Source organism: Triturus cristatus, chromosome 3_1 (assembly GCF_964204655.1).
Source record: "Triturus cristatus chromosome 3_1, aTriCri1.1, whole genome shotgun sequence".
Classification (NCBI taxonomy): Eukaryota; Metazoa; Chordata; class Amphibia; order Caudata; family Salamandridae; genus Triturus; species Triturus cristatus.
In genome coordinates this window covers 223,370,497-223,395,758 of record NC_140583.1, presented here as the reverse complement: position 1 = coordinate 223,395,758, position 25,262 = coordinate 223,370,497, and the positions used below count along the sequence as shown (strand labels likewise).

Below are 25,262 nucleotides of genomic sequence, written 5' to 3'. Positions count from 1 at the left end.
TTTAGAAATTCACCCAGGGTGAATGGTGGGACTTTAGTTTGTTGTTCAGGGTAAGAAGGGTCCTTTGGGACATGTCAGTCTCATCTCATTCCTGACCACTGTCAGTGTGGCTATTGATAAGCTAGGTGCAGAAAACTCGTGCCTCTTTGTGCCTCTGTTGTGGGCACTTCAGACTGCAGATTACCCTGCTGTGGTAAGCATCACTCAGCAAAAAAGCTGTGTGTGTGGAGAACAGCCTGAAGAGAATAGATGAAGAGTACCAACCCAAACAAGTTCTGAAAGTTCAAACATAGAATCCACATATCCCGTATGATGAACCTGTATAAAAGACGGAACCATTGGCCCACTTGTAGTTCCAATTCCACATTCTGTTCACCAAGGAAGGGAGTAATACACAGAGTACTCAGAGGATAACTGCGCAACCAGAGCGGTTGTCTGCCTGACAGTTTTCTAGAGGGGAGGGAAGTCACCTTGAGTATCAACCTGCTGGAAGAAGTAGAGTCTATGGCCTGCAGCACCTTGAAGCCAATCTGCTGCTAAGAGAGGGGGAAGAGGCCTGCAACTCTCCAGAGAGTGACTTTACTGCATGCACCGGGTAGCTTATCCCCTGGTGTTGTGTGGGTCTGCCAGCTAGATGGAAGACTGGGACGAGCAATCTGCAAGCCTGAAGGCTTGTGGGGAGCAGTCTCACTGTGACAGTGGTTTCAGGAGGGAAACTCAGCCAGTGGTCATCACCACTGCCATCAAGAAGATGGTGTGCCAGAGGAGGAGTGAAATGCCACCCAGAGGTTTTTCCATAGCGCACCGTATGACCGACTTCCAAGCCTGTACACAAGCTTTAACATACCACTGCAACAGAGACCCAGCTGAATCTGACCTTGTGCCCTTTGACCGTGGTAGCATGCCTACTGTACCTCACTGGCGACTCAGAAGAGGCTTCACCATTCTCCAAGTCACTGCCTACCACTGAAAAAGTCAGCTCCTGCAGTCATCCTGCCGCCGTCCGCCCCAGATTTTAGATGGAGCCTCCAGCTGGCACATCTTCTCACAGATGCAAGCAATACATTTGCTGCAGGTCTCCATCACATGCCAGAAAACAGGCTCGCAGATCTGTGCTGTGGTAAAAGACTGTTCAAGCAATTCGCTATTATTGAACACGGAGCGCGAGAATTGAACTCTAGGATAATCTACATCCAAGCCTTGATGCATGCCCAAGGGAAATTCAATCCCAGGGTGGAGACCTAACAAGATCTATCAACATGGTAGACACCAGAGAGATTGCCAGTACGAGAACTGTGCTGTGAAGTATTCCCTTTTAAGTGTGTACATTGAAGTACTTTTCTTTTACCAAAGTAAAGCACTAAGTTGGTCATTCTACTAGTGGTCTGCTTGGTAACTGCCGAATTAGGCATTTGTGCAGCCTCGCACTACCTCCTTTACAAGCCTGTGACTGCTTGCCATTGCTAACACTGAAAGTCAAGTGCTGAAGGGAAACTTGCCCAGTTTGCAGAGCCATCGCAGTGCGGATCTGGGGACATCAGAGGCAAATGACCCCAAGGCTGAGGAGCATTAGTCTGATGCCTACAGCAGCCCCCCACCCCTCCTCCACGGGGTCTGATAAAGCTTAAAGTAGTTTCCCAATCTAGAGAGGAAGACACAGGCAGGAGTCAACATGTGAGTCAGTACAAAAGTTAGTGGGAAAACCTCCACAAACTGACCTACCTTAAACCCAAGATGTGAACACCCTTCAAAAACCCTCTATTTTCTAAAAGACTCCAGAACCCACGGACCATTTCTTTTTTTTTTTTTTTTTTTTAAAAACCTTTATTTCTTCAAGAGTCTGGACACAGCTATTCAGCCGACAACCCGGAGGTTCGGCAGCTTCGATAGGAGAATACAAAGAATCGTCCACAGTACATTGAAGGAGCAGTGAGAAGGTTCCATTTTTAATAATTACAAACACACAACAAACCCCTGCAAGGCAACAACACTGAATGCCCACGGTGGTAGCCCCTCAGGGGGAGCCGGAACCCAATCGTCTAACAGTCACAGTACTATAATAAGAGGAAAAAGGGGGAAAAGCAGAGGCCCAAGAAGTCAATTAACCATCACATCTGCATACTGAGCTGGAAAGGTCAAGAAGAAAGCTGTTCCTCGGGAGGATCCAGATCAGGGGCAAGACATATTCCCCCCCTGTATTGATTCCACCGCCCCCAGATGGCATGCCACTTCCGAGGGCGGCCTCTGGCGCAATAGACTGTCTTCTCCCTGAGCATACTCCAGTCCATATTTTCTTTCCACGCGGTTAACGTGGGGGGCCCCCCGGAACCCCACAAGCGCGCGATGTCCCTCTTAGCAACCATGTTACCCAGGGTCACCCACTGGGTCTGTGCCTCATCATGGTCAGTAGGCCCCCAGACATTCAGGAGACAACACCGCGCTTCCGGCTGCATAGCAATGCCCGTCACCTCCCCCATCACCGCATGGACTCGCCTCCAAAATTCCGTGATGACACCACATTCCCAGATGATATGTAGGAAAGTACCCACCATACCGCATCCCCTCCTACATAGGCCTTCCTCAGAGTATCCCATATGAACCAGTCGCGGCCCCGTCACATACACTCGATGCAGGATCTTGAGCTGCACCAGCCTCAGACGCGACGGGATCGCAACCTCCTTAGGAGAGGAAACAGCAGACTGCCAGTCCTCATCATCCAACTCGAGTCCGTCCCTAGCCCACTGGTCCCGCAGCCCCAGTAGCAAATCAGCACGAACATTTATCAGTTTCTTGTAGATGAGCGAGATCGTGCTCTCCGGCATATGGCCATCAAGGATCCGGTCCTCCAAAGGAGAGGACTCAGGCACCTTCTCACCCTCCACGAGGACTGACCGCAGGGCATGACGCACCTGAACATATCGGAAAAACTCAGACGCCCCCAACTCGTACTCCTTCTGCAACTCTTCAAAGGACTTCACCCTACCCTTAATCAGCATATCTCCAACCCTGGAGATGCCGATCAAGTCCCATTTGTCAAACCCTTTCGTATGCCAAAGCCTACCCAACCTTTCAGATTCGAACAACGGGGCTGCTAGGGTGAGCCTATCCTTCCAGCCCAGAGAGTCAGTCGCCATCTTCCATACACGCACCGCCACCCCAGTGGGCCCCGTGAGGGATGAGTCGAGGGACCGCGAATACAACGCCCTAAGATAGTTTCCACCGCGCAACAACCATCTGTCCATGGCATAACCAGGGCTGAGGGCCGGGCCATAGAAACCGTGGTTAATCGCGGACAACTGGGTGGCCCAGTAATAAATGCAACATTTCTTAATTGCAAGTCAATTAAGACACGCAAACATATCTAGATAACGCCATGCTATCAAACCACCTGTCACAGCAACCATTTCTACACTGTGATGCTTCCGCTACAGATACAAATTTGCTACATTCCACCACACAAGGCTGGCATTTCATCTGTCAACAATTTCTAGACATTCTCATTCTCAACATCATCCATTATTTAGGGAACAGATTTCAAATATGCCTCGGATACCATCATAGACACAATGATAATTTCGGGCTGCTCCATCATTGTCCTATACTGAAAAGAACCTGCAATCATAAAGGCCTGAAAACTAAAAGCATTATCTCTTATGGTTTATCCTCATCCAACTATACATCTAAATACCTGGTAAAAGGGGGCAAAATGTATACTCTAACAAAAAAAACTTACGCCATATGCAACACCTCCTTCCACTCTTACAGCTGAAAAAAAACGTTTATTTATAGAACACAGCAACAAAAAAGGTTAGCTCACAGAGTATTGATTCAGAAGATTCCTTAAGAACATTAACTTACACTGGAGACAGAACTCAACTCTTACAGCTACCAAACTGACAGCCTTTAACTAAACAAACGTTCTAACCGAACACTGTACTAAATCAATAGGTCACGGAGCCCGTCCTATTACCACATTTTTCAGCCTCTACTGCCAACATCAATTCTGCTTAAGCAGCCTGATAATATTTTAATAATGTACACACTGGCTATTGAAACCACGAACGCAGCAGGTCAACCCAAATAGACTGTGGGTCAGAAAACCCAAAACATATAAAGTATGCACTGGCAATGGCATGCTTAACCTTAGATGAAGACAATTTCATCAATTAATTCACATCTTGCTAATGCAAAATTAAGAAAACAATTAACAAGAAGATACACCTTTAAAGAGGAAAAATTCTAAACGATGAGCTATATGGTTCTCTGCAAAGGCAGAGAAAAAAAACCTTTACAAACGCATTAAAGATAGAATTACCAAAGGCCAACTTCTAACATAGGACACAGCAAGAGCTCAATGACCAAGAACCACAGTGATGCCACAATCAAGCTTCTAAAAAGGAGTGTATTTTCACTTTAAACTATTCCCACCTTGAATGAGAAATATTTTTAACTAAATGAATTACTTGCGGGCTGCGGCATAATTGTGAAAATTAAGCAAGATATCCCCACACCTGCAACAAACACGAGGAGAGAGTGATATTTCACTGCAAGTTCACAATTGGCAAAGCAACGGGTATTCGTGCATGATTTCTATCCATGCATCTCTGGAAGAAATCCAAAACACAAACTTCTGGAATTTGAGATCCAATTTCCGGTTGGCACCTTAATGTATGTAAAAGATACCCAAAGTTCTGGTTACAAATCAACAGCTTCGAATTTATAAAAGGGGGTTTAAACAGAACAAAGGCAGTTTGGTTAATACCCACTGCTAGCTAACACTTTGCGGGCTTTACAGACTTGCGTAATTACTGCCCTAAACCAGTCTCATTCCTGGTCAAACCGCATGTATCTGGATATCTGCACTGTAAGGATCCCTGAGGGAATTCCCAGTCGTCTTCTGCACCTACTGCGAAAATGTTTAAAAGGAGTGGCACATAGATTTGACCTTTTATACAGTAGCTCATCGCATGTATGTAAGGCTGGGCACTTTTTGGTCTGAATATCCTTATCTCTGAAAATAAAAGACATCAAGAAAGGACAACTCACTCTTGGACTATGCCCCGTTTTAGCTAATCTGAAAAGGAGGATAGAGTAAAATGGAGGGACAGAGATTGAATTTTAAGAAAAATATGTTTTGAAGTGTAAAGGTAGTGGAGGAGATACATAAATGCATTACACAATATCTATAATGCAACACGGCAGGAGACATTGAGGGCAAAACATTAAGGTACACAATAAAGGCATTAATGAGGGGATGTGTTGTCAATTTCAACAAGGCCTAAGAAGAAATGAAAAACAACTGCAGCTAGAGTCCCAGATGTGAGAGCTGGAAGACATACATAAGTTTACAAACTCCAATAAGGTGTCGCAGAAACTGATTGCGCTTAAAACACAGGTCAAGATGATCAATAGGATATAATAGTGAGTATGGATTCCTCCTTGTTAAGCTTCAGTATTACGAAGGGAGTTAAAAGGCCAGGAACATTTTGGCATGCAAACGGAGTGCTGAGATAGCAAGGAAAGGGCAGATTCATTCAAAACAGAGATCGCCATCAAAATAGGGATGGTAAAAGCAAAGCAGGAGTATTCCACAAGATCGATAAAGAGTTGCATATGGCTGATAAAATCTTAGAAGATATACAGAAAATACCTAGCAAATACCTAAGTACAGAAATTCACGAAAGAAAGAGGCAGGACCTAGGTAAACCTATCCAGAGTGAGCTATAAAAGGCATTTCAAATCTGAAAGCCAAGTCCTGTGCCCAGACTGGTTTACATCATTGTTCTATAAAGTATTCTGCAGGCAACATACTCCATTGTATACTCACTTGTTAAACTCCTTCACAAAAGCAAAGGGGTCTACTGAACCAATGTTACGCAGGCCATGTCTGCTATACCCAAACAGGGTAATGATCAATCAATTCCAGGAGAGAGTCAGGACAAGCCAAAAATTGTTGTTTTGCACTGAGAAAATTCCAATACAAAGTATGCAAGGTAGTGATTTTTATTTTTATGTGTTTGTGACTCCCTTCAAGGACTCCGAGTCAGATCGCAAAAGAAGAGAAACAGCCAACACGTGTTTCGCCCCCTTTACATGGCCATCCGGCCTCGGGCTTCCTCAGGGCATAAATGATAGCTGATGCCGACTGTGATGATTGCAGAACCCGGGGCATTATGCGGTGACATTTGAGAAATACACAAATCGAGCAGATTCCACAGGACTACATGTCCTGTATTGAATCATTTATGCCCTGAGGAAGACCCAGGCCGGATGGCCATGTTAAGGGGGCGAAACACATGTTGGCCGTTACTCCTCTTTTGCGATCTGACTCAGAGTGCTTGAAGCGAGTAACAAACACATTAAAAAAAAATCACTACCTTGCATACTTTGTATTGGAATTTTCTCAGTGCGAAAAACATTTTTGGCTTGTCCTGACTCTCTTGGCATTCTCTTGTGACTAGGGGGTGAGGTGTCTCCCCCTGTCGAGGACAAGCACCCTCTCCATATTTTGCTCAATTAAATACGGCCAGCAAGGGATTGGGACTGATTACCCCTCCTCACTTTAAAGATAAATCAATATTTAACATATACAGGCCAATATTGTTGCTGAACTTAGATGCCACACTGTTTCCAGACATTTTGTAGAGGACACCGGGAGAGGTGCTCCCTCGGTTTATAGCACCTGATGAGGTAGGCTCTGGACTGGGCAAATGGTAGGGAGGTAATATAAAAGAAACTGCTAGATCTTACGGTTAATATGCACAGAACAAGTAAAAAGACGGCTGACTATCTCACTCGATGTCAAAAAGGTGTTTGACTGGGTGCATTGGCGCTCCCTGGATCAGATACTTGCTATGCTCAAAGTGGTGGCATTAGATTCGGGAACTGGATCCTTATTGTTTATGAAGTCCATCTGCCATGGTTCGGGTGAATAACTGAATTTCAGAGACTTTTCAAATAGAGAGAGAAACCAGGCAGGGCTGCCCTCCCCAATGTTTTTTGGGCTCTAGATTAAATTGCCGGCTGAAAAAATCTTTAAGTATCCCAAATTACAATGGATCTGGCAGGGGAGGAGACACCTAAATTAGCAATATAGATAGATGACAGTATAGTAGTATTGACTAAGCCCTATAATTTGATATCCACTCTCCACAGAGAACTAATAAATTATGGTATGGTATAAGGTTTCGAATTAAATTTTTCTAAGTAGTATGTCTTAAATATTTCGGATCCAGGTGCAAAGTTGGAGTAGATTAAACATCAGTCTCCCTTTCAATGGGTGAAGGGCTCGATTGCCTATCATGGCCGTTGAGATGTCGCCCACCTTGGAATAAATGACAGGCAAATTATGATCCCATATTAGAAACCCTCAAACATGAGCTATGATCCAGGCACATGGGGACATTGTGTTGGTGTAGGAGAGTGGCAGCCATAAAGATGATAGCTCTGCTGAGAACATTATCCATCCCCTGCAAGTCCCACCCTGTATCCTTCATAAAATTCAGGCCACGATAAGCGATTTCAATTGATTGGGCAAAAAGAGATGCCCAACTAGGAATCTGATGCAGCATCCTTTCAGGGAATGTGGGCTAGGGGTGTGCAAAATCAAGCACTACGGTAAATGGGTGCAACTCATGTACATGGTTGAGCAGGAGTGATGGGAATCTGAGAAGCAGTGGAAATTCACAGTTTAAATAATCACAGGCAAACACATTTAGAGAGTATTATGGGTACGGAGGGAGCACAGAACATGGGATTGTACTCTTCCCAGGTACGAGAGCCACTCTCGGGGTGTGTGTGTGTGTGGCAGTGGTGCTATGGTTCATTGCTTTCACTTTGCTGCTAACAGCAGTCCTAGTGAACTCTGATTTTACCCTCAGTTTAGAGGCTGAATCCAAAGCAGATTGGAAGAAAAGCGGTTGCACATGAGCAGGGGAGCTGCTTGACATGAAGGAGATAAAAACATCAGAAAGTTTAAAACAAGAATTCTCCTTCTCCGAAACGGAATGCTTTAGCTACAGTCAGGTAAGACATTGGACTTTGAATTCAGATATTAGGCCCCTAGTTGAAAGGCCACTAACACGATACGAAGGTTAGGCCATAATGAAAGGAGACAATAAAAACAAGAATTGGCAAAGCCAATCGGTCTCAGCAATTCAGCCTTGTGTTATGGAGTGGAGTGCAATTAAGTGGGTTGGATTGGAATTGTTTGTTGTGGCATTGTGTGGCGTGGAATTGAATGGTGTTGAGTGGAGTGTAGTGGAATTATGCAGTGTGGATTTGTGAAAAGGTCTCTGCTGAACAAATGTAAAATCTAGAATATACACACACATAATATTTAAAGTTTTATTTTTACTTTACTGCTGGGTTTATTGGTTTACATTCCATTCCTTAGGCATGGCTTGAGTGTGACAGCAAGGCAGGTGAAAAGCAAAATGCCCAAGGACGGCAGAGGTATTATGCGGAGCAGGAAATAACAGCAGCTTTTAAAAACAAATTTAGAAATTGGAACAAACAACCTGAACTCTTGTTCAAGGCCCAAGAACGAGTTTGGGCTGTAATATTTGCAACAGGCTTGGCGAGTTAGGCTTACATTGCTAATTGAAGAAAACGTTTCCTTTAACAAAAACAGTCTCTTTATGCACTGGTCTTGTTATGAGACTGCAAAGTTATATATTTGATCTTTTGGAAATCGACCCCATAAGTCATAAAATAAAAAGGCTGCTTTCGCGTAATTAAGGCTAGGGCAGAAGCACAGCCGTGTGTCTATTAGAGGGGTCAGCTTTGTATGCAGTATAAAGGGCATGTGTGTCTTCAACACCTTTTTAATGTGTCACTGTTTTTATTTTGGAAAGTACAAAGGCTTGCCAGGACTCTAAAAAAAAAAAAAAATTAACAGTGCAAAACGGGCCACTCCAGACACACAACCAAACGCCCACATAGAAAAACATATGATTTCATGCATTTTTAAATGTAACGTGCATTTATAGTTTCAAAAACAGAGAAAAAAATAGTAAACTGTGATTCGTGTCTGTATGTTTTTTATTCCATAGAGTGGAATCTAAGGCGTGTTTGTGGACAAAATGATGTTTTGCCCCCGTGGGATCGATCGATATCGACTGCTGCGAGTAGAGACTGGACCATTGTAACTTAAGAAAAATTATCAAGATGGCCAGCCTTCATCAATAACAAGCATTTGCAATGCAATAGGTCTCGCATTTGCCAGAGTTTGAGCTATTGGCATTGTAAATGACAATGCTTTTATTTATGTGTTGTTTTTCAAAATCGATAAATAAAATGGCATTGTTATTTACAATGCCAATCACTTAAACTTGTGCAAATGCGAGACCTATTGCATTGTAAATGCTTGTTTTTCCTAACTCTACTTTTAGCCACACAGCTGTACAACAGGACAAAAAGATTACGGCACAAAGCCAATAGCATAGACGAGACCTACTGGCTTTGACAAGGTTTTTTTCTCTACTTGTATTGGAGAACTTGTAGGCCACGGTTTATAGCATGGAAAGCAAATAACAGATTGAAAAGTAAAAGTGGATTACCTAACCACACCCGACACTGCCCCTCACAGACCCGCCCCCTTCTAATATTCCGCACTTCAGGGTCGAAAAGGCGGCAGGATAGCTCCGCTGCTCCGGTGCCTGCTGCAATCATGTTTAAACCAACAGTTCAAACGCCGGAAGCCCTTGGTCAGCCCCCACACCCCCTGCCCAAAAAATTAAAGGGGTCGTGCACACCGATGGGACTTTTGAAGGCGTGGGTGTCGTGAGAGGAAAACTCAATCTCTTTTGAAATGTATTTGCAGAAGAAAAAAACATTGCGGTGACACTTCGTTACCTACGGAGGGTTAACTTTCGAATCTATTATGTTTGTAACGAAGAACACACATTTTAGAGTGCACGCCGCTGTGATTTCAGCACGAGTAGAGCTTGATTTCGGGGGCGAGGCTGGCCATTTCTAAACAGCAGTGAGGGTTACATGGGGGGGGGGGGCTCTGTTAATTGGTCTCCCCCCTCGAGGTATACTCACTGAAGTGCTTAAAAATACTTATTTAGGATGTAGGCGCTGGGGAGGTGATGTAGAGAACGTATTTGCTGCACCCCAGAACCCCGGCGGGGAGGGGGTTCCATGGACCCTGAACAGGGAGTAAATCTGCCTACAAAATCAAACTCCACTAGCACACCGATTTGCCGATGACATCAGCACAGTTATTTACTACCCATCCCAGATATTTTAGATACGAAAGAGGGGGGGGGGGGGGGGGGGGAAGAGTTAGGTCTTCCAATGTGAACACTTATTTGTAGTGCATTTAAGAGGATGAATTTGCAGTTTAACAGGTTGACCCTGTTTGGGATGACAGGGTCAGCTGCTGCGTTTCTTCGTGTGTGTGGGGGCGAGGAGTAAAACTGCCTTTCTGCGGTACTCCGGGACCACAGGCCGCCGTATGATTCTGCACAATGTTCCTGTTTTCGACCCCTCGCAGGTGCGCGGTGTATTTATTGGGACCAGGCGTCCTGGGTTTGCCCTTGCACAGACAGACCAGGTTTTTCGCCAGCTATCCCGGCATATTTGAGGAAATTAAGCTCCTATCTCGGTTTTTAGTTAGGGTCGGCGGGAGGTATTTTTATGTTTTGCAAAACAGGTATAGTTAGCAGCTGTTATAAGAAAGCAATTTAATGAACATGCATGCTAATGGCTTAAAAAAAAAGGCATTTATGTGGGTTCTTCCTGCCTCTTCAATAATTCTCTGCTGAGAAGCGCTGTCATTCTGAGCGCTGGGTTGAAGTAAAATTGTAGTCCTGTTTTAGGGAAACCTCCCGTTTTTTTGGCTTTAAAAATTATGTTCACCCTTGATGTATAGCGCACAATATTCTCTCTGCATCGTCCACCAACGAAAGGTCTGCGTAATGTCACTAACTGCTGTCAGAAGTTCACATTAGTTAAATTGCACTCAATGTCATTTAATCTTATTTTTCCACCCTGCCTGTGAATAAAACATTACTGCCTTGAGTCTATCAAGTAACTGATTATCGTTTACTGTTCATTACACTTCACAAACTCATGCATAATAATCCCTGGAGAACGGGTTGTAGCAAAATAAAGACCATGTGACCCGAATTACTAGCAAGAGTGGTCCCCTGCAGAGGCTCAGTGGGTTGAGCGCGTGCTACAGAGGTCAGTGTGCAATCCTCAGAGCACAGAATCGTGGTCCAGCAGGGCCGACGCCGCTATTCATCTTTCTAAGGGTTAAAGAAAGGAGTACCACAGCTGATAGAAAATATCTATAACTTAGTGTCATACTGGCATTTCTGCTAAAAGCAAAAACTTCAGATTAAGAGGAAGTTGGATTTTTTGAAGAAAAAAAAAAAAACTTTCCACTTAGCACTCATGCCAGCCAGTGCAGGGCATTAATATCGCGATATCTGTAGAAAAAACTGAGACGGCATATTAAAAACATCAGTCGATTTAAAGGATAAAGTATTTGTAGCCCCCTCCCGTCCAAAAATAAACCTATAACGGTACCCGCAAATTCTGCATTATATGCGCAGTGGCTTTTCCAAACCACGATTTACGATCGGGCACATTTCTCAAATATATATATATATATCTCCAAAACTTTATTGCGAAACGCGTTGGTTAAGGCTACAATTTTGCCTGGATTAAAATTTTGAATACAGCATTCCTGGATTTCTTTTTGTGATTTTCAGAGAGTAGCGTTTTGGATTTATGGGGCTAACGGAGCCCGTCCAGGACCGCCGTGACTGAAGCTCCGCACTTCCGGGATTTGTGTGATATATATATATATATATATATATATAGGTTGGTACAGCTGAAAGGAGAGGGTGTGGCGCAGCGGACAGAGCTGCTGGAGCCAGGGGTCCCGGTTCTAATCTTCCAACGTCCTGAGAGACTGGGCAATTCACTTAACCTCATCGTGCTAGTGTACAGCGCCTGGATGCCCTTACCGGGGATAAGTGGCGCTATATAAATCTTCAAATTAAACCAGCTCAGGTGCATGCATCCGTTACCTAAGCTACACTCTATTATTGTTTAATTGCGCCACAGTACGGCTCACTTGAAATTAAATTGTGTGTGAATGAATTAAACAAATATTGGGGGGCGCAGACGATTTGTCACCGAGCGCCGCTCTTCACCCCCCCCCAGCCTCTGATCAGTGTCACCGAGAAGCATTAATTAAATGCAATTTATTCTCTTTTCGGTGTCTGACACGCTGCGGAGGAATGCCAGCTAAATCACAGGGTGTTAATTAGGGCCAGCCAGACACTTGGCTTCCCATTAAACACCACCAGCACTTTCTGCAAGGAGCAGGCTGTGTGGTTTTAAAGACAGATAAATAACAGTTCAGACGGGGGTCCTCGGAAGACACGAAGGATGGATGCACCTTGTCAGAAACTGACAAAGAAATACAAATTTCACGTGTTTTGCCAGGAAACACAGCATGGCTAACGAGGGGTCATGTTGTATAATTTGATTTTGACAAATATGCCACAAAATGACTAAACATAAGCAGTATTTTCACTGATTGTTCCACACTGTTTTGATGAAGCTTATTTGTAGAAAAATGCAGCTCTTCGAAAAACAAGGGAGGTCGGCCGGGCTAGCGTGCAGTGCACGCACACGGCGGCGTGCTTTCACATTAAACTGTGTTTAAAGTGAAAGCACGCGTGTTTACAAGATGGCGGCGGACTGTCCACTGTCCTTACATGCACACGCATGCTGTTAGGTTTTGACAAATGGCGAGAGCAGCCATCTTTGCCCATCCCTACGCGTGCATGTAAGGCTTTGGCAGAATCGATTGCAAAAGGTCCTCTCCATTGCGAGTGCAGCGCATGCGCTGCTTTCGCCAGGCGGGACCTACAAACGGGTTTTATTTAGAATGTACATTAAAAAACTAGTCTTTGTTCATTGGCTGCAGAAAAAGACACTTGTTGGAAATCGGTTACTTGGGGATCTCTTCTCGTGAGTGAGCGTACTTTTTCAGTTGGTGAGTTGGAGGAATAAACTCCCTGACACATTGCAATCATTATCAGTCTTCAAAAAGTTAGCGCATAAACTTTTCGTTTCGAACTGCTCTAGGCGCTCCTGAAATAGACCCTTACCTCAAATTGTTGCTAGCCAGAAGGTACTTTATTTTCATACCAAACAACGATTTACCTTCTTGGCTGGGGAATTAAGAATTTCTCCCTAGCGTTATGACACTGCTGTGGTTTCTTTAGAGCTATACTACACAGATGCTCTAGTGAATAGCCTTGTGCAGCTTGGGCTGGTGACATATGCGATGAAAAGCCAACCGAGCCGTATATTTTAGCTAAAGTGCATTTCACTCGGTAGATGTATAGGTGATGATAATTTTAACAAACGGAAGAGTGAGGGTTCATGAAGCGTGTGACCTTAAAGGGATGTTCAGCTGAGAGCCGGCTGAGTAAGAACTGCACACCTGGTACAGGGCTGGTTGTTATGTACTACGATAATTCACTGTGTTTAAAAGCAATGCGAACATTTGGTGCAATTGTTCTTATTTTATGAACTGACTGTATAAAAAGGTGTTGGATATTAAACTGGGGGTGCACACGTCAATATGGAAAAATACCTATGGCAGAAAGGGCAGTTCTTGATAGATGTGCTCTGGAGGAATGCATGCACTGGATGTGCCAAAGAAAAACTAGTGAGCGACAAAGCATGCTGCATCGTTTGAATTTTTTTTTTTAAGCCAGCATGCAGTAAACATCTGAGAGTCAAACAGGGCGCTGTCTGGATCACAGCTTTTTATCAGGAGGCACGTTTGTCTTTAAAACTAATCTCTTTTGTGAAACGACCCCTCTCACGATGTAAACAAAGTTGAATTCCGCTGAAGTGGGATACACAGAAACAGAGTCGCCGGGGGCTGTTCGCTACAGCGCCTCTGCAAGATGTCTGTGCTACAAATTCCCCACTGTTCCAGTGCAAGACCAGCGCAAAACCAGTTGTTCTCTTAATGCCGTCCCCACACACACCAGACGGTGGATGGCTTCCGCGCGGCAACTACACCCTATACCACGGGCAAAGTAAAACAAGTGGTGCGAAACACCCTTTCACTTTGAGTACAAGGATAGGGTTCGATTCATTAGATTTCAGGTCAAATAAAGAAGCGGTGATGAGGGAGTGGGCAGGGAACAGGCGCCCTCTGAAAAGAAGTGCCTGACTTTTGATCTCATTTTTTGAATGCCAGCAAATGTGACGAGATAAGAACAACATTTACAGGCCTGTTTACAGAAACGGAGGAGAGCTCTAAGGAAGTGAAAACAGGACCGATCGCCTGAATTACTTTTCAACAAAGACAAATGGGGAGAAAGAATAGGAGAGCAACGATTGAGCCAGCAAATGGGAAGCATATGGGCGGGCTGAAGCCCACAAAGTATATCTCGAACAGACAGCGCACGTGCTGTCTAGCTGAGACCTAAAAATAATTTCAGACTTCTATAAGCACTTACAGGGATATGAAGAACAGAAGACACCAGGGAAGCCGAGATGGAAACGTGAATTAGGCCATTCTTTGTACAGAGCAGAATGAAGAGAGGTTTTCACTATGACCCATAACACAGCAGCAGTTGCAAAGGAGACGATAATAAAGTTGCTACTTATTGTTATTTTATCCTCGATTAGGCTCTGAGAATGGTTAAACGTAGAACTGAGAACTGCTGGAAAGGATGTGGAGAAAAGGGTACCCTCGTGCACCTTTTAGGTTTATGTCCTACACTACAGAAATATAGAATTTGGTGTTGGTCTTTGTTATCTCAATGTTTCATAGGGCCATCCCAATGTTCCCAACATATGTAATACCGGGCGATCAATTAGCCGATGTTTGATTTTCATTCTTAAAGAGGAAGACATATTACATCAGCGTTATGGGCCACTAAGCAAACCAATATAGCATTTTTTATTTATTTTTTAAATGGTATACCACAGACATTAGATTTACAGGATTTGGCACATAATGGATATGGAGAAAACCTCAGTCATCATATTTGAGAAGGCAGAAGTCTATGAGAAAGACTCTATGCCCCATTTGTAGACTTACTGGCCAAAGAAATAAGGTCACATGCCCTAAATATTTAGGAGCACTAGAAATAACAGAACACAGGAAATGCAATAGGAAAGAAACAAGGGATAAGAGAACGAGCAAGAACTTGACCAATTTTAGAAGTGATCTCGTCTACATGCTGGAGTGGAGGGAGGTACTGGGGATTTTATATGTAACCATTTCAGTTTATTTAATTGTGGTTTCTTGCTGGCCTGTGATTGAAGGCAAGAAATGTGTAAGAACTTTGGGAAAATAAAATATTTGAACCCTAAAAATATTGAAACTACTCACACAAATTAGGCCTACTGGTGTGTAAAGGAGGGCCTTAACTCCACAACTCACCCAAAGCCAAGCTCTGCTCTGCTCTGCTTTCTACTGAAGACCCATAAGCCACCAGGTCTGTATGGTCTGGTACCTGGTGCAATTTGTTTAGTAAAGTGGAGCCAATGATAGCAATAGCCATTAATTGCAGGCTGTCTGTCTGCTTGAAGCCTTTTTAAAGGCTGTGTTGTAGAGTAGAAGTGGTTTTACATTAAGATGCCCATCTACACTGCAGGATAAAAATCTACAAAATCTCAACTACAGGATTCATGAAACCAATATTTAGTTCCACTGAAAATTAATTAGAACATTCATCAGAAACATCAGAAATCCGTTTTGAAGAGCTAGCAACAATTCTCAATTGTGCTGGAGCTTTATTCTCTGCCAGCAGTTACGGGAAGTATTTCAAATATCCTTAAGAAGAAATGGCCCAGAGAAGCTCTCTGCTCATCCAATGTGTTTGCAACAAGCATCAGGTACAGTTAGAGTTTGGAAAGAAACCGACAATTCTAGAGGACAAAAACTCATAACAGATGGGCATATAAGAAGCACAAAGCAAAAGGACCATTTTTTAAAGAAACTGTTAGTTGAAGGACTATCAATTGGAAACCCTCTATGCTAAGAATGCAAGCCTCAAACTACTTCAGACAAAAAATAAATACTATACATTTGTATCGTTAATATACACCTTAACAGTATTTAATTTCACAGCAATTGTAGGCTTGTAACTATCTCCTGATAGAACATATACTATGTACTGCAGACATCTTTTCACACAATCAGTAATGCACCTTTGTGAAAGTTCATCTTCTCTTTCGTATACTACAATTTTATCAATTAATTATACAGACATTACATACATTTTTCCCATTTTTTAAAATTCCATTACATATATTTCCATAGCTCGTTCATTTCTTTTTTTAAACGGTTTCACTTTACACATTTCACAATGCTAGAGCATATGTTTTTGGTCTAATTACAGGCGAATATATTATCTTGTTTTCTCTCCATATAACTCCTCTCCGTAACAAGGACCATAAACTGGGTAGAGGGTACATGCTATATAGATAACAGGCTTCGTAAAAGCACAGTTTCGAAAAGCTACCTTGCAAATATAATTTTTCAGGTTCAATTCTCCTTCTGCTTCTATTAGTAAAGAATGCAATCCTACCTTCAGCCTGTCCAGTTCCTGTTGCTCCAGTTGGGCAGATGATGGCACAACAACATCCGTTCCAGCTGGGGAGAATGTCCTGTTCTCAAATTCACTGAGCTGCCGAGATAGCTTCATAATAACTTCATCTTTGGCATGAATAGTTTCCATCAACATGCTCAGCTGTTCATTCAGTTCTCCAACTTTGGATTTTAGATTTTTTAGTTCCTGCTGGACACTGTCTTTTTCTAGATTTTGCTTTTCAATGAGGTTGTTGAGACCAAGAATCTGATGATCTTTTTGATGCAAAAGCTCCAGTCTGTCCTTTGAAGCTGCATCACAAAGAGGACTTGCTATGTATTTATCATACTGAGAAGACCGAACAGTTTGCTGTAATAGTCGGACTAGTTCCTAAAAGAAAAGACATTCAAAGCATTGTTTGAGCAAACAATTGAATCTTCAGGCAAGATTTCAAATTGGAATAGATTTTTAATTGCTTTTTCACAAACAGACCAATAATACATTGACTTTTTGGTCATCATTCTAGTGAGTTAACTTGCCACCTATCTGAATCAGGCAAAAATGTACGTAGCAAACCTATTCTATCATGTTTTCCTGGACCATTCCTTTTGGCTTGGTTTAGCGAGCAGAGGTTCTTTGGGGAATACTGAACAAAAAATTAGTGCATTTCTATATGGGTTGTTTAGTTAGGAAACTTTACCACGAATCATCAGCCCAAGTATAATAAATGCAGGACAAATAACAGGAACATTTTTGAAAAACATCAAAAGTTATAGAGAACTGTTCACCACTGTCCCAGTGAATTTAAAAGTCAAACATGGACACTGAGGAATTACATTGGATGTTTAACAAGGACATAGGAAATCTAGTAAGAACAAGCAACAGACTACAACCTCTCCTGGACAAAATGAGAATATATTTTGAAAAACCTGGGTATTACAAATAAGAGAAATAGAAAAACATGTCCTTGAGTCTAGATGCAAACAGACAGCCCAAAATAATTTTTACATTAGTGAAGACTTGCAAAGAAAATGAAAGACTTCACTTATCTAGGAATTCTCATCTCAGAAAACTTAATTTAGAAAGAACATTCTACTTAAACAAGAACAAGAGAGACACCAGAAATCCACATTTTGAGATTCTTGGAAAATAAGACAATGGAGAGATAGCATTCTTTCAAACTGTGTTCCAAGCCAAAACAGACCCAGTCGTGCCTGTGAGACACAGAGCTTGCTCATCAAGTAACGGAACAAGTGAAGCTGTTGAGAGAAGATTCTGCAAAAAGACCCCAGGTTCCTTGTGCACACTTAAAAGGAGGAACCTGGTATTAGTCCATAGAAATAAGAGATGAAACACCATCTCAAGAGGTATATGCTTATGTGCAACAGTTGCCGTTATTTCTAGCTTTTTTTAAAAAATTTGATTTACTCAACCTAGTTTATTCCATTATGAAAACACGATTCCAATGGATTTAATTTAAAAATGAAATAGCAGAAGATACTGCCTTCAGACAGACATTTTATCTGTGAAAATAATTTTAAAACAGAAACTTCACAATTTAAACGAATTCTAGGACAGACACATAGCAAAGAATGTAAACCTTTGAATATCAAAAGCCTGCAGGATAATTGTGACAACTCACCTACAGAAATCCTGTCTAAAACACAAGGATAACATAATCCCACATTAAACATCTTACCTATTACTTTTTCTCCCCCAGTAAAGTCATATGCACTTCATTTAGTCAACTTACCAAATACATACCTTTTGATTAGATAGCTCTTTCTTTAGGCTTTCAATTTCTTCTTGCTGGCTTTGAAATTTCTGTTCTATTTCATAAGTTGGTTTATTTTCACTGCCAGAACCCCATTCTAAGTTTGATGATTCACTGCTATTGCGATTTTTATTTGATCCCATCAAGTCTCGTAATGGCCTCTTTCCTTTGTATGGAATGTGTGCAAAGTTAAAGGAGAAACCTGAAACAATCACATAGATGCAGACATTTTTAAATCGTCTTTTTTTACTGCTGCTCTCATTGAAAATGAAGTACATGCATTTGTGCACTGTTAACCTTGGCAAATGCTTTTCAACAGGATAAAAGTAAAGTGATTCAAAACTCTCTCCCCGATTATGAAATGTACCTTGTTAATACAGATTGCAGTTTTCTACTAGGCAATCACCAAAAACAAACCTATCTGTTTTGGAGGAGTCCCCAGCAATACCCTGAGAAGATAGAAAGCCGGGGCATGTATAATTTCAGGGCACGTCTTGTTGTAAAGAACTTAACACTGGATAGCCAACTCAGGGTCTACAAGATATCTCTAAATCTAGGCCTCTAGCTATTGAAATTCCCCCTGGTGCACCTTTCAAGTGGCTTATTTCATGATAATAGTAAACTACATATATTTGTTAAAGAGATAAAACAAATGGCATTGTTTAAATGGAAATGTATATACTGTTTAATTTTCATGTACATTTGCAAACTAATTTTTGGAGATCAATAAAAGTTCTTCCAGCTGTGACTCTACGGTGAAAACATCCCAGTGTGAGGAGAGTTGAAGACAGAGTAATCACCTTGCTCCAAGAAGCATAACTCAGATGGTAGTGGATTCTCTTTTATTCTCCTCATTTTTCCAGTCACCCTGCTAGGTTAATGCTGGAGCTGCACTTAGTGGCATGCTTCCAGTTGTGCATATCTAAGTCTGTCATCGTCTCAAACCGATACTGCAATACTAAAGTTCTGTCCGTTTCTGAAGTGGTAACTTGACCAAAAAACTTAATCTACTGATGATCCGATTGAAAACAATAAAAGCAAAACTCTTCTAAAAGCGAACACTGGAAAGAATACTTCTTCCACATTTGACAGTGAACACATACAGCAACAGTGGAGAAAACAAGATGATTCTATATTGCCAGTCAATATTATAATTGTCTAATTGTACTACTACTACTACTACTGAAAACTATTTGGAAAAGAATGAATGCACACATACATGAATCTATGAAACATTTTTGGGTTTATATTCATGGTATACAGTCAATTTATTCATTTATTTTATTTATAAAGCGTGACATTCATCCCACTGAGATATCAAGGCGCTGGCTGTAGCTGGAGAGTGATGAGTCAGGTTATTTTAGTTTGAGGACAAAAAAACGGCAGTGCTAGGGAAATAGATATGTTTTGAGTTTCTTCCTGAACGCCATGTGTTCTTCAGTTACTCGTAACTCCAGTGGAAGCTCGTTCCAGTTAGGTGCTGCAAGGTGCGAAAAAGTGCGTCCACCTGTCCTACACTTACTGATTCTTTTGGTCTCAGCTAATGCTAAGGAGCTTGACCGTAGGCATCTGGGTGGGACATAAAATTTGATTCTGCTCTAGAGAATCTTGGGAGTTATGTATCAATGGGGTAACCCGGTAGACCACTGGACTCGGGTATAGATAGGTACACATAAAATTGTCACAGTGGAAACAAATTTAAAGGAGTAAAAGAACATACATTTGTTAATGATTCGAACAAATTTAACGACACCACCTATTTCCTGCATGTATGACCATCATTTAATTGATTATCCAAGTTTTCAGTCAAAAGGAAGATCAGCAATTTAAATCAAGGCCAAAAACATCACAATGTCAACATTTTTAAATATATATAGGTGTAAGGTACGTGATAAGTGCAGGATTTTGGGATTAGTGCAGGGCGTTGTGAGGGAGGGAGGTTGCGAAAATTTAGGAACATCCACAATTTGTTGAAGAGCCTAACCTGCCAATTCAATGGCCACAAAACTTAAATCAGACAACACAAAATAAGACAGCAGTTGTACATTCACTGACAATCTCCTGTGTTGATTGAAGACAGAAGTAAGTCGACGTTTCGACCCCTGTTAGAACCAGCAAATTGGTTTGCTTGGAGTTGGGGTCTTCATCAGGACCAAGGGAAAGGGCTTACACCAGCATCAGCAGCATGCATCAAGCTGGAAAATTGGGGAGGGGCCAATCAGTGCTCCCAAGGTGTAGTATTCCAACTCTCGATAAGTGAGTCAAGGAAATGCTGAATAAATCAGCACAAACAAGGATCCATTAGTGTCCAAAGCTCAAGGGCCGCGCAGAGTGTACTGACAGCTAGAGAATCTTGGGGCTTGTGTAATAAAGTGCCCTATGGGCATGTCCTAGAAGTTTAAAACACGCTCTTTGGCGCATGGGCAGCCAGTGAAGTTGCTTCATGCATTTTGTCGCAGAACTGTATTTGCCCTCATTGCACACTAGTCTAGCCGCTGCATTCTGTATGACCTGCAGACGTTTAAAAAGGTAATCTGACATGCCGACAAAAAGTGCATTTCCGTAATCCAGCCTGCTGACAAGCAGTGCCTGTGTAATGGTCCTCCTGCTTTCCAGTGGAATCCAAGGGAATGGCCTTTTTAGGAGCTTCAGGGTGGCGAAGCTTCTACCACATAGGATCCGCACATGGTCTTTCATCGATAAGGTGTTGTCAATGATGATGCCCAAGTTTTTGATGCACTGCTTTGGAGCTGGCGCCGCGCCCAAAGAGGGGGGCCACCAGGATGTGTTCCAAATGTGATTGGCTCCGCCGAGAAGCAGGATTTCAGATTTCTATGCATTGTGCTTCAGACAGTGTGCTGACATCCAGTTTGCCATCTCAGTAAGGCAGTTGTTGAGTTTGGCGCTGGTGTCATCATGCTTGTTTCCGATGGCTATTGTCAGTTGGGTGTCATCCGCATAGGAGCAGATTCCGAAGCCCCATTTCATGCCAATTTTTGCCAAAGATGAAACATAGGCGTTGAATAATTTGGGGCTCAGGGATGCTCCCTGCGGAACTCCACAGTTGAGGTTTTTGGAGTGGAAGAAAAAGTACCTAGCTGTACAGTTTGAGTTCTATTACATAGGAATGAGCTCAACCATTGAAGGGCCTTAGCAGGTATCCCTTTTTCATGCAGATTTTCCAATACAAGTTGATGGGAGACCGTGTCGAAAGCCGCCGACAGGCCTAACAGGATCAGGGCTACGGCCTTTTCCTGGTCCAGCAATGATCTTATATTGTCTAGGACAGCCAGGAGAGTTGCCTCCGTACTGTTGGTGGCCCTGAAACCTGTTTGTGTGGGGTCCAACAACTCATTTGATTCTAGGTAATTAGTTAGCTGTTTATTGACAAGTGTATCCAGTACCTTGGAAAGATAGGGGAGCTGGGAAATTGGTCTGTAATTGGCTGGGCTGTTTACATCAGATCCTATCTTTTTCAGTAAGGGAGTTACTAAGGCTTGTTTCCAAACCTCTGGAAAGACTGCTGTCTCCAGTGATTGGTTGAACAGTTGTGTGATGTAGGGGCACTAGATAGGTGTAAGTTGTGAGAAAATGAAGTGTGGACATGGGTCGGTTAGGGATCCTGATTTAACCCCCCCCCCCCCCCCCCCAGTGCTTTGGCAATCTGCCGTCTAAATGCTCAGGGATGTCTGGATGAGGGTCTACATTTTCAACAGTTGATGGCATTCACTGGAGAGATATTGTTAAATGACGAGTAGATTGTGTCTATATTATCTGTGAAGAAATTGCTGATTTTTTCACAGCTATCTGCTAAGGGGAGTAGGGTTTGAGACATGCATGTTGGTTTGCATAATCGCAAGAGCTGCTGATATGTGTCAAGCTGGCAAAATGCAATTTTTGGAGGAAGGGGTAATTGAGCTATCCTTAGAAGAGAGATCATATTTTCACAAAGGATTTTGTAAAATACACTTAGAGCCTCATTGTGTTACTGTCGGATTTGAAACCGATGGTCGGGCCGACTGATTTCCGATAGACTCAAGGACTCCGTCGGCCACTCGGAGGCCGCTCATAATCCCCTATGTACGGCGTTTACGCCATGGGGATTATGAGGTCGGTTTCCAACGTGAAAATCCTGTCAGAAAGCGACTTTGGGGGCTCCTAGCAGGGCCCCCTTGTCACAGCAGCCACCAATTGGAGGCCTGGAAGGGGGGGGGGGCACGTATGGGGCCTCCCTGTTAATCCCTGCACCGTGTGGCAGGCACCATTAGATGCTTGCCACGCGATGCGGGGATTAACAAAAACACAAATTTTTCTATGGGTGCTTGTGCTGCGGCCGGTTTACGCCCATAGTACAAGCTCCCATAGAGAAATGGGAGTGTACGATTGCACCATGTGCGATCACATCCTAATAATGCGGTCGGGACCGGAGGTCTGTTGTTCCTGATTTCGCAATGTGCGTCGTAATGAGGACCTTAGAGTCTAAATGCAGTGTACTTTTTAGAGAACAGTACCTTTATTTCCTTCCACTGAACTTTTTCTTCTCTCTTCATGAGACATGGATTCTTCTAACTCCTTTGGGGTTGGATCCAACATCTCCCAATCTTCCTGTGTGTAAAACAGGCTCTTCCGGTTTTCATGGCCTCCTTTGCCTGGTTTTAAGGAAATCATAGAATTTCTGTAAAATAAAAAGACTACTATTAATTAACATGAAAATAATCTGTAAATAGGGCAGATTTGGGGGTAGGAAAAAATAATGTGAATTTACTCCCTTAGTTAGACTAGTTTTTAGTACTATAGACCATTTCAGTTTGGACACTATAACAAAATGTGGAAATATGAGTAGATTTTAATAAGGTGCCTCGTCAGACGATTGCATGATATATTATTAAATCACTGGTCAGCATGGCAAGGAAACATATACCTGGAGTATTTCGTACCTGAGGATTCTGAGGAAAGTGAGTTGATGTTAACCTTTTTATTTTTCTGTTGATTTAAGCTGTCTTCAGAATTGGTTCATAAGTTTAAATTAGACTGACAAAAAGGCTAATGTGAAATTATCGACAAACTAAAAAACCAAGACTTACTTAAAACACTAGTCTGTATCTTCTTGAAAATCCTTAACAGTAGGATTTTGGTGAAGGAGAAGGAGTTTCTATAGTTAAAGACCTCAGTCTATTCTTTGAATGACATACTTGTGAACCTTTTTTCTTCACGTAACCCCAACTACTACATAACTGACCATTTGAATTTATAATGGAGCCCATGTTTCCATTGGATTATCAATATTTTAATTTAGAAAGGCAGCCCCTCACTATCATGCACTTTGAAAAGCCCCTTTTGCTTGAACTCTACACCGATTGCTAATTTGAAGCAAACACATTTGCTGTGATTTATGCACATTGGTTTATCGAGTAAACACCAGATGATGAAGCCATAACGTTGTGTGTTCCCGCACTGAACACAGCTCTTGATGCAGCACAGCAAACTCTGCAGTATGGGACCCAGCTCCTGCAAAACACACACAATCACAGGCACGCCCCTGGTCACGACCACAGTCCGTCACACGGTTGTAAGGCAACCCACAAACAATGAAGAATGCCACAGAGCTCCGCAAATGCATTGAAGATACGGTCGGCCGCATGGTGATAAAACGCACGTAGCAGGGCATTCCGGAGTTGCTAAGCAACAGTCAATCGCTAGCATAAAAGTACTGCACATGCATTATTTTCAACGGCCACTATCCAAAAATCCTCAAATTTAGCCACGTTGACCATGCGCAATCCACACGCGGCAACACAATGTACTTTTTCCTCTTCAGGTAGTGTCCAGTCCGTGCCAGGCAGCCATACCGCGACCCTAGTATTCAAAAACAACTAGATGGGGTTGAAGCTTGTTTCCTAGGTGTCTCTATGCCATTAGACATCGATCCCATCCACGTCACCTCTTTTGGTAGCACAGACACAGCCAACTTATAAGTACAGCGTATTTGTTCAAGAGTCGCTGCCAGATACATCTATACAGAAAAACCCCAGGCTGGACTATATCACATTACAGAACCCCACAATGACATTCCCATTATAGAGCTAAACCATCATGAATGTCGCCTGCCATAGAGTGCATTTACAACAGCCAGCATACTATCTTTTTGATCCATTTGTCTGCAGTGTTGAGATCTAATATACGAGTAGTAAATAGCTAATTTGGATCACAAATGATGAGGAATATATCCTTTTATTCCTTTTGTTTTTGGGAAGATTTTCAACAGCAGTTTTATGACCAAATAATGCATCTTCTGTACAAACTGGTCGAGTAAAAATGATTTGATGCATTAGATAGAATATCTGGAACACTTTGAAATCTAAGGTTGTAACCAATGCATACCACATCTAGCACCCATGTGGCTTTTGTGATATCCTGCCATTCTGGAAGATGCTTGAATGCCCTCCGTCTCACTGTAGTACTGAGCTAAGGCCCTTTTAGCACCGATTAAGGTTGTGGATTGCCTCTGCTACTTGTAGAATGTATTGTGCCTTTGTAAATTGAAAGTAGGTTTCTGTTGCCCTTAAGTTACTTTAATCAGCACGTGGATGAGTCATCATAACTCTTACATTTGACTAAAAAAATACAGCATAGCATAGAATGCGAAAGTGTAAAGTGCACATTCGCCCATGTAGCTTGGTGCCAAGTTACAAATGGTTAGTACAAATTTAATCAACCACAGGAGTTTCAAACCTGTGACTATGGAGTCAAAGATCCCTGAAGTGAAAGCACTAGTTCGCTGAGCCACCTCTACAAAGAGTTCAGTTAACCTAATCAAGGATTCTTGGGAGTGTCATCTATGTCTTGGATATTTGGGATAATAAATGTAGGATTTCCCACAGCCTACACAAGTTCCA

The 25,262-nt window shown here is 42.5% G+C and overlaps 1 protein-coding gene across 1 annotated transcript in view; it reads right to left on the bottom strand.

Moving 5' to 3' along the window:
- TBC1D2B (TBC1 domain family member 2B) overlaps positions 1-25,262 on the bottom strand; it is a 328,844-nt gene that overhangs the window by 139,334 nt on the left and 164,248 nt on the right. The window contains exons 4-6 of the mRNA XM_085643725.1: positions 22,878-23,041; positions 18,357-18,568; positions 16,593-16,982 (exon numbers count right to left, since the gene is read on the bottom strand). Coding sequence (XP_085499851.1) covers positions 16,593-16,982; positions 18,357-18,568; positions 22,878-23,041 — 766 coding nt within the window. The remainder of the gene's footprint in view (positions 1-16,592; positions 16,983-18,356; positions 18,569-22,877; positions 23,042-25,262) is intronic.